The sequence below is a fragment of the Triturus cristatus genome, chromosome 4_1, assembly GCF_964204655.1.
Source record: "Triturus cristatus chromosome 4_1, aTriCri1.1, whole genome shotgun sequence".
Lineage (NCBI taxonomy): Eukaryota > Metazoa > Chordata > Amphibia > Caudata > Salamandridae > Triturus > Triturus cristatus.
Window position 1 is genome coordinate 175,450,162 of NC_140585.1, and position 10,565 is coordinate 175,460,726.

Genomic DNA, 10,565 nt, shown 5'->3' on the forward strand with positions numbered 1-10,565 from the left:
AAAAAAGATTGTGGGAGAGACTAAGTGAAATGATGAGCGAGGACAGTGAGTGGAGGTTGAGTGAATTGTGTGAAAGTGAGAGACAGGAATAATAGAAGGCTATCCTAGTTTTAAAGGAGAAGTAGTGGGCTCCTATCTGGTTCTGATAGATCATGGACGGACCCTGAACCCAGGGTCCTGCACAGCATTAATACAGGCTTTTCATGCAGCTCTTCCAAAACCTGCAATCTGGGGCTCCTGTATTTGGGGTCGGCAGCTACAGAACTGCAGCAGCTCTGGGGGGCATGCATTTTGTGTATCCCAACCTAATAGGTCGTTCCTGTTCATCAGATGCCCCTGCCTCAATAATATTTGGACCAAGCTTGGTATATATGACAAAGACCACTTGCCAAATACAAAAATTAATATACTTTTTATGAATCATAGCTAATTTTGGTGGTTGATTTATCTCTTTTGCATTTGGTTTTTTAATTTCAATCTTCTACTCTGTCTTCATGTATTCTTTCCTTCCTCCTCACCTTCAAGACTGCCTTTTCAGCTTTCATTAAAGTAAACTGACACCTACCAGCATCCTGCATCCCATGAACCACTGCATAAACCATCTAATCCCTGATGATACTCTACAAGAATGAGAACCATGCTTTTAGGGAACACTGGCATAGGAGCACACAGGGACATAGGGCCAGGTAAAATAATGAGGGCCCAGGAATTATTCAAATATACTAACTAAGCTTGCATCACAGCTAGTCCCATATAGAAAGAGAAACAAAGGGCACTTACGTATATCTTAGCTTAGCTGGGGAACATTTGCACAAGAACTTACTTGACACTTTCATCAGCAGGATAATCGCAGACCAACACAGAGAAAAGATGGCGATCATTTGTGGGGTTATATGGAACCCCACGTGAGGGACTGCACTTTTATGGCTGGCTGAGATTCCACAGACAGTAAAAAGACCCACACTCCCACTTTCTTACCACCCACTGAAGAAACTGAAACATTTATCAGTGTTGAACCACCGGTTGTAGTCCACTGGCCTCTTCTGCAGGGATTAAACAATAAGGACAATGGCACTACGCCGCTTATAAGACCAGAACATGTACACAAGTATACCGCTTTCGGAGCACCCTCTCTGTGGCAAACCCAAAATTACAAACAATCTCTGCACCAGAGAAGTAAGTAACTATGGTATTGGTGAACATGTTCCTTACAAAAACTGTATTACATTACAATCCATATATGATGAATAACTGTTGCTGGCTAGGGCTCTTCCTCTGAGTGACAATTCCTAATTGAAAATTTATATCGGGAACCTGTTAAGTACGATAAAAAGACACTGTTCATATGTTTAATGCACAGAACAATGACTGGCCAGTATCACATTTTAAGACATCTGTCTGGACTGGAACCATCAGTTCCTTAGAAAAATGACCTCAGTACTTGTTCTTTCTTTTTAATCATTTATACGAATAAGCATATTAGTACAGCATACACAGACATATGAGAAATCTGTTTCTGTAGAATAGTATACACATGTATTTAACCCTTTTCCAGTCCAGAATGAGATTATTTCTTCAGGTGTAATGACGACTCATATATACACTCAGTAGAAGGGAATCCCACCCCTCTAAGTACCTTCACCTAAAGCCTTTCTATAACTGTGAAGCAATGAGTTTTAGTAAAGGTTTTAGGGGCCCATCACAACATTTAGAAGGGGCACTTATCTTTCTGCTTCATGACAGGGGATGGTTTTTGATTCTCCTCTGGAAGACAATCTTCAGCTTTTTCTACTGCTCGAGAAGAATCTGTATGACTTTACAGCAAGAGATATGATACTATAAGCCTCAAATGACCATGGAATCTGAAAGATAATAAATGAAAAGCAGTGCAGTAGGAAAAATAAAAAAGTAGGGATTATAACATTACTTCTTATTCAGTGGCTTTCCTAGTGATCTCCTACCCAAGAACGTTTAGCAGCTGCAACTTTAGAAAATAAATGCATCTTTTCCATGTTGTAATTCTCAACTTGACTTCAAATTAAACTCAAGATTTCACCACAAACTCTGCAACCCATTCCTTTTCTTCAGTAATTCCCTACAAAGTATAAGGGTGGTTGAGGGAAATGTACCTTTCACTGTGGCCTGGCCCTAATATTGTTGTTTGTTACTGGCATATTTTGAGTTGACTGTAAGCCTTGGTCAAGTAGCAACCACAGTCCTATTGAGGGTTAGGGTCTTATTATGAATTTCGGTGGTCCTGGTGCGGGCATCATGTCACCGCTCTGCTCGAGGTCCACTGAAACTCACCGCAACCCGCATGCTAGATTACAACTAATCTCTTGGTCTGGTGCGTGGGTGGCATGGCGGTCTCATGGTGGTGCTATTATTGGCCCATTGTGAGCTTTAAACAGCACTGCTGCAAGCACGCCAGTGCATGTTTCTGCAAGTTAAGAAATGCACCATGTGATGCATTCCTTCCCATGCAGAAACTGGGGGTACAAAACTACGGAGGGCACAACATGTTCAGCCCTCCATGCATCCTAGTGCACAAGGGCACAAGGGGCATTGTAGGGCCCACTTTGTTACCTCACTGCCCCACTTTTCATGGTGTTGCGACTGCCATGAAAAGGGTGGCAACAAGGCAACTGAAAATATGCTTGGCTATGCTGCTGCAGCACTGCCAGAATATTTTGGCCTCAAATTGCTGCCATGCTGCCATACTGCCACAGGGTCCTTGATTGGTGGCGGTAGCAGCGGTTCAGTGGCAGTCCCAGCTTTACACTTATAATACTGCGGGCGGTCCCACAGTGTGGGGTTGGTCGGACTACCACTAAGCACTAAGACACAAGCAAACCCCAAATGAACCTCTGCTCACTTCCAGGTAGCTTTGCACAGAGCAGTCAGGCTTAACATAGAGGTAATGTGTAAACTATTTGTGCAATACTTCAAACAGTAAAACAGTGAAAACACCACATAAAAAAAATCCAATGCCAGGTTAGAGATATAGAGCTTATTTTAATAAACAAAACAAGACCAAAACGACAAAAAGCAAATAGTAGAATTGGAGTTATTGAATTTCAAAGTTTACAGTGAAACTAGGGGCAGTCAAGAAGCACAAAGAGCTATTGGGGACATCTGGTTGCGCCAGACCGGGAAAAGTCCCAAGTTCAGGTTGACCACAATGAAGCACCGGCTGGCTACAGGAACACAGCTAGGCCAACTGAACGAAGTACCCTAAATCCTGGTTGTGGATTGTTGAGTAGATCTGGATCAAAGATGTGCTATGCAGCTGAAGTAATGCATTAGTTCAGAGATGTGGCGAGGCTGCAGTGCGATGTCCTGTTGTGTCATAATTGAGGATCCCATCGACAGGGCTTGCAATGAGAAGCAGGCATCAGAGATGTGGTGCGGAGCTGGAGATGCGTCGGTTCAGAGACTCTGCAAGGCTACATTGTGGAGTCCGTCATCATGACTGCCGTGGATGAGGTATGCGCCGATCTGAACTGTGGATGTGCTGTGCCATCGGTGCGAGGCATCAGTTCTGAGGACTAACGGGCTAAGCTGCGAGTCTTTGGAAACTGATCCAATCGACACAGTGGGGATGTCTCGATTCTGCTTGGGGATGCTGAGCTCAGTCAAGGAGATGCATCGGTTCTTCTGGCAAGCAAATTACGCCCACTTCCAAGGGTCCAGGACTGGGGTGGCACCACTTGGCAGGGTAGACTCACAGATGGCAGAGTTAGGGTGTAGGAGGTTTGAAGCGTCTTATGTCCCTGAGGCTTCAGATCAGGAGGCCAACCACCTAGCCCTCAGGGTCATTCTGAGATTTGGGTTCAAGTGATGCAGGTCCAGTCCTACTCACCCAGGCAAGAGTGCAGCAGGCAGTAGATCAGCTGTACAAAGCAGGAGTGAAGCAGAGTCTCATCCAGCAGAGTGGCACTTCTTCAGCAGCACCTCAGTGCTACTTCCCGGCAGGGTATTCACAGGTCCTGAAGTGTACTGAAGCGGTGGCGCCGGGGGTCCTTTTTTTATACACAGCTGTTCCTTTGAAGTGGGGAGATGCTACTAGAGACATGCCATTGAAGTGCACAGATGCCCTGCCTTCCCTTCCCTGGTTCCAGACTAACTACAGGGGTTATGCAGCCCTAGGTGTGGGGACAAGACAGCCTGTTCAGGTGTCAGTGAGGCTGGGCCCAGCTCCTCCCTCCCATTCTGCCAGTGATGGCAGGCTTAGTCTCACCTAAGCTTCAATAGCGTGTGGCTGTCTAGGAGGAATACACAAAGCCCAACTTCCAACTATACCCAGGCATCTGGCCAGGGACAGGCTGCAGGCAAAAATAGGCTAAGGCAACTAAATGCAAACTTTCTAAAAGTGGCATTTTCAGAATTGTAAGTTAGAAATCGACTTCACAAAAGGTTTGGATTTTACATTAAGATTCCAGAGACCTTAACTTGAACCAGTTATATCTCCCCATGTGGAAGTTAAACTTATAGAATGTAATGCGGTAATAGCAATTATTTTATAGGAGCTGTAGTCCTTACAGAAGTGAAAAACTATCAAATTCATGCTGATATTTTCCCTCACTCTTACACATTGTCACCATCTTTAAACCACAAAGGCAAATAGAAAGATTTCTGAATAGAGAATGTAGTAAATGTAACTCTCAAAGTACAGATGTGTTGTGAGACTTTAATTGTTTTTCCATGAGTAGTTCTGTTTACAGGTGATATGTGTACAATCCTGATCTATTTTTAATGTGGAGCTCCTTTCTATAAACACTCACCATTTGGCTGAAATCCAAGTTTTGGAGCATGAAAATCCTTAGTACAAAACTCCATATCCATCAACATGGATAGTTCAATGTGTTTGCTGTTTTTTTTTAACCTGTCAATAATTTGATTTCCTTCATCCATTCTTGTGTTTTAACCAAGGAGCTAAAGTATTGTCTTCTTTTATCGTGTACCTTTCTAGTTTTCTTTTATGTTTCACCGAGTATATAAAAAACCTACAGTACACAAGATGAAGTTAAGCTTGATATAGATTTGTTTTTGGTTGAAGGAGACTAAAGATCCTCCCATACACACCCACATCCTTTGAGAGAAAGGAAAATCATAGCATACATTGATAGAGTGAACACGATCAATCTTGCTGAACAAGGCTTATATCTGCCACAAACTGAGACAGAGTGATTGTTCCTTAGCAGCTTTCATTTCTCAGAATACTAGTCACAATTAGATTACTACTCTTTGGACTATCATTAAACCTGTTTGGTGCATTCCAAGGTTCCAATGTTCTTCATAACATATTAATATTGCAACTTTCTAACTCAATGACAGTCAATTATTCATTGATGATTCACCTAAATCCTCACTGAAAAGCCCAGCCAATAAATGAGTGTCCAATAACCAAAAATTCAGTACAAGGCTTTCAAGGCTAATTACTACTTCTTGGGAGAACATTAAAAATGTTTCCAATTTTCACTTACAAATATTAGCAGGAATTCCAAGTTGACATTTACAAGAAGGTGATAAATTAAATATCGATGAATCAATTCTCAAACCATTTCTTGTTCATAACGTTTACAATTGCTCCTTTGACCTCAGTGTTCCTGAGACTGTATATCAGAGGATTCAACATAGGGATCATGATTGTGTAGCAGACTGACACCACTTTGTCCTGGGTCACAGAGTCACTAGAAGGCAGTCTCATGTACATGAATAGAACAGTGCAATAGAACAGGGAGACAGCAATCATATGGGAGCCACAAGTGGAGAATGCCTTGCGCCTCCCTGAGGTTGACGGGATCTGTATCAGGGCAGACAGAATGTAAATATATGACGTTACTGTGATCAGAAGAGTGGCAAAGCCAAGGAAAAAAACTACAACAAAGATTACCGTCTCTCTGATGAATGTGTCAGTGCAGGACAGCTTCATCAGGGGAGGTATATCACAATAGAAGTGATCAATCACATTGGGGCCACAAAAGGAAGCATGGAAGGTGCACCCTGTGTGCACTGCTGCAGTAAGGAAACCGGCCAGATAGGCAGCAGTCACCAGCTGTATGCAGACACTCCTGCTGATAATGAGGTGATACAGCAGTGGGTGACAGATGGCGGCGTATCGATCATAGGCCATTGCTGACAGCAGATAACACTCCATGCTTGCAAACACGGCAAAGAAGTATGTTTGCGCCGCACAACCGGCGAAAGAGATGGCGTTCTTCCATGACAAGAGTTCCTCCAACATTTTGGGAGTGATCACTGAAGAGTAGCAGAAATCTGACAGGGACAAATTACTGAGGAAAAAGTACATCGGGGTGTGCAGACGCGGTGCAGTCAATATTAGGGCAATTAGACCAATGTTGCCCACCACAGTAATGATGTACACTATGAGAAACAATAAAAAAAATAGGATTTGCAGCTCTGGATCATCCGTGAGACCAAGAAGAATGAACTCCATTACTGAAGTCTGATTCATTCTTTCCATTTCTTCATTCGATGATTTCTGTAAAAAAAGAGTTTAGTTGTGGTTCATTCACGTGGAAAGCTATTGCAAACCAGGCACACATTCTTTCAGCGAGTCAGAAAACTAGTCACATGAACACCTGTATGTCTCTCAACCACTGCAAGAGCAAGAACTGAACCAGTTGCCCACATGCCTCCAAAAGCATCACTGATAATCATGTGCAAAGACTGAATAACAGCATCTTGTGGTATCGAGGCGTACTTCAAGTTTGCAGGGCGAGATGAATCTTTATTTCAGAAGTCTTGGCGTTTAAAAAACAACACAAATGAAACAAGTAATAAGTTATCAATATTTTCCAGTATAAAGCAGACAAAAACACGTATGTTGAGATACGTCAAAAATATATTTGTCAATAAATAAACTTTCTGTGAGTCATTTACCTGTTAGAGGTAAAAGAGAGTGTGTGCTAAAGGACATGGGTTTGGATTGTGGAAAAGGCAACTCAAAGGGAAAGGGTGGATTCATACCATGAAACCCATTACAATGCTGCAGACTGCAGACGAAAAGCACTCGAGCTACCAAAGGATTTAAATTAGTTGCGTGCAGCAACATGACACTGTGGTTAAACTACAGGCTTATAATAAGACACATCCTTTCTAAAAATAATTGTCGGCCCCTTGAATTCTCCAGACTATGTTCATTTGGAACATTCCAAAGATCATTGGAACCATGAGAGACCTTTCTAAATCACACACGCCTACCTTGCATCAGCCTGCCATGCAAGTTTACGCTACAGCATTAACTCGATCACAGCCCTTCATTGCTTAGTGATGTCCTGAAGATCACAAGTCATGTGACCATGATCATAGAGTAATCACTACCTCACTCCTGACTTATAAAGATTGTTTGATATTTTCTTAACAATATACATTTTATTTTAACATTGTCTGATGTATGGCTCTATCTCGTTGCTGACCGTCATCATTTATAGTGGTGCTAGAATAAATCAAATAGAAATGGAAGGGTTGTTTAAGTGTCCATTCCTGAGTGCCTTTGTGGATGTTGTAAAGGTGAGACATGCATTCACAATCGTTGTTAGTTTGATGGACCATCAAGCAGAGCTTTAAGTTTGGCGGTGTCAGCAGAAGTGGGTTTTGGTGTATGTGAGAGCGGGGTACTGGGCTGGGCCATATATGCTTGAACTTGTTTTCATTTTAGACTTGATAAAGCACCTGGTGCTGTTGTCATTTCTCAAGAGGGAATAATACTGATAATTTGTGCCAGTGATTTTAAGTGCAAATCTGGTGGGTAGAGGGCGGTCAAACAAAGAAGTATTGTCCTTTTGTCTAAACCCTTATTGGATAAAAAGAGGTGTGATGTTTAAAAACCTCTACATGTACAGTTACCTAGTGCCTTATTTATAAGGGTTTGTGCCACTTTTGCGCTGCCGTTGAATCACTTTTTGTGATTCACCGGTGGCGTAAAAATGCACCCTATTGAGCCCTATTTACAAAGTGATGCAACTAAGCAGATGCGTCACTTTGTAATGCCCTGCGCTACATTATACCTGCGTCAGGTATGATGTATGCAGGGTGGGCGTTACCCTGCAAAAAGCTTTGTAGAAGTGGCGCAGTGAAGTCTATCAGACAGATTGCACTGCACCACTTCTAGGATGCCAGTGTATCAAAATCTTATGCTGCCTCACAACAGGTGTAAGACTGATGCAGGCACATTTGACATGGGACTTGCCCATGTATAATGACCAATTGCTGGAGTTGCGTCACTTTTGTAACACACCCCAGCTATGCGTCATTAATATGCCTACAGATACGTCAGAAATACTGACGCATCTGTAACTCCTTGTGACATGGAGCGCTGTACATTAAATAGGGCACATCCATCACGTCGCAAGGGTGGCGCCAGCGAAAACTGTTGCAACGCTGTTTTCACGCAGCGATGCAACAGTTTTCATAAATGAGCCCATTGTGTTTAGAGACAATGGTCAGTTTTAAGGAGCTAACTAAAATTAGGAGATTTTATACAATGAACATCATTTATCCTGGAATTTGAACACCATGGCCCTGATTACAAGTGTAGGTGCTATTTTTAGCGCACCTCATAAATGATGATAGTACGGGTTCGTTTTTTATTGGTTGTGAGTAATAGTTCCAATTACAAGCTTGTAGGAAAAAACATGAGGATTTTGGGGTTTAACGCAACAAGATTTTGGTTACATTTACAATTTGGCAGGTTTGACCTGCTCAAATCAAAAGAAGCTTGAGGTAGTTAACACATCAAATAATTATTGGATACGTTAAATAGCATTCAAATCATAATTCCGATCCGTGCGTAAACATGGGTTTTATCCGACCCTCTCGTAAACAGGCCCTATGTAGGAGATCATGAATGTACAAACTGAAAGCTGAACATGAGTACATTGTATTGCATTTTAACATTTGTGTAGTTCTTATTACCTGTATGTGGGGTGCAGAAACGCTTACCTACGTATATAGCAAGCTGGACTGTAGTGCGTGTAGAGTATTTTATTTTATGTTTTGTGCCTAAGTAGGAAGTGTTTTTATGTAACGGGTGATGTCCACCAAAGTGCAGTTATTGCGTTCTGGGAGGCATTGCGTGGCAGTGTGGATCAGTAAAGTTGAGACACTGACACACCTTTAAGATTTTTGTGGCATGCGGCCAGGTCTGGTTAGCCATGCAGATTCCTTTAAAGCGTTTATAATTGTTTTAGGTTCTCAAAGCAGTGTCCCATGCTGGCTGTGGCAAACAGCCATATACTCTGCTAGCTTATGGTCCTGGCGGCTGAGGTAACAGGTGTAGAGAAGGAATGGAGAGTCTGAGCTCTGCCCAGGAGGACTGAATTACAGGCTTCTCTTATACCATTGCCACTATGGGTAGTGTGCTTTGGCAAGATGCACTGCATTATGTTTGTTTCTTATCCCATAGATTATATAAGATGTCAGTGTTTGGAGTGCAAGAGTATTTGGGACTTGCAGGGTCGAGCAAGGTAGAGTCCTCCTGTGATCAGCCTCAGCATCATCCTAAGGATTTTGGGAACCCAGGGCAAGACATACTTTGGGGGCCCCTGCATGAAAAAAAACAATGTTATTACTCATATCCTGCTAATTCAAGCCTGCATCCTGCTAAACAATGCTACAATATATATTAGATTTTAACAGGGTCACAAAGAAAAGCTGTTGATATATATGTCTTGTCCAAGACCCCAAGTATACTTAAGATGCCACTTGGTAGAGAGACAAAGTCAGCGGTGGACGTAGGCAGAGATGGAGAGAGGTTTAGAAAAAAGTCAAAAAGAAAGTTCACTTTCCCTGGGGCCCCTGAGGCGGCCAGGGACTGCGCAATTGCCCACTTTGCCCGCACCTTGGTGTGTAGCACATCTCTACAGCAATAGCAAACATGTTCGATTGAGTTCTAAATTATATCAGTTTCCTCAAACTTCCAACAGGGTTTAACGGATTCTTCCCTGCATTCCTACGCCACCTGTCGTGTTAACTAATATTACTCAACTCACCTGTACTCAAAAACCCTCTCTGCTTGACCCTTCATTCGACCCGAAATTCCTCAAGAATTAATAAATGTGGACGAATAGAGATGTTCCCGTCAGTAGCTAAACCGGAGGTTTATTGGAGACATATTCACCTCAGACAGGCGGATGCTTTCCCTTTCAAGCTCTAGAAAAACGAGAAGAGAAACCATCGTAAAATGAAATCATAAAACCAAGTCTCCGTCCCCCGAGCCCTACCTCTGGAAGCAGTGCCATGGTGGAAGCCGCGATGCGTTGTCCACGCACGCCGCGCGAGGAAGGGTTTATAGACACGTGCGCACGTAAGAAGCGCCACTAACCAAGTCCCTCTGGGTCTCGGAAGCAGCGCTGGGATTCACACAGCTGGAGGCAGCTGATGTTGTACCCAATGGGACATGCAGCTAAAGCGTGCCAAGTTTAATCTTTATAATGCGACAAATGGAAGCTTTGCTATTTGTATTATGCACTTTATTGAACGCCCTTTCCTTGTTAGCTTTGATATATTTTTGAGAAAATGCAAGCAATCAGGCCGTAAAA

At 42.7% G+C, this 10,565-nt stretch overlaps 1 protein-coding gene across 1 annotated transcript; it reads right to left on the bottom strand.

The window, feature by feature from the left end:
• Positions 1 to 5,548: 5,548 nt before the first annotated feature.
• LOC146853839 (olfactory receptor 5AR1-like) lies at positions 5,549 to 6,487 on the bottom strand. Its single transcript, XM_085650411.1, has one exon. It carries the CDS (start codon positions 6,485 to 6,487, stop codon positions 5,549 to 5,551), a length of 939 nt encoding a protein of 312 aa, XP_085506537.1.
• Positions 6,488 to 10,565: the final 4,078 nt, after the last annotated feature.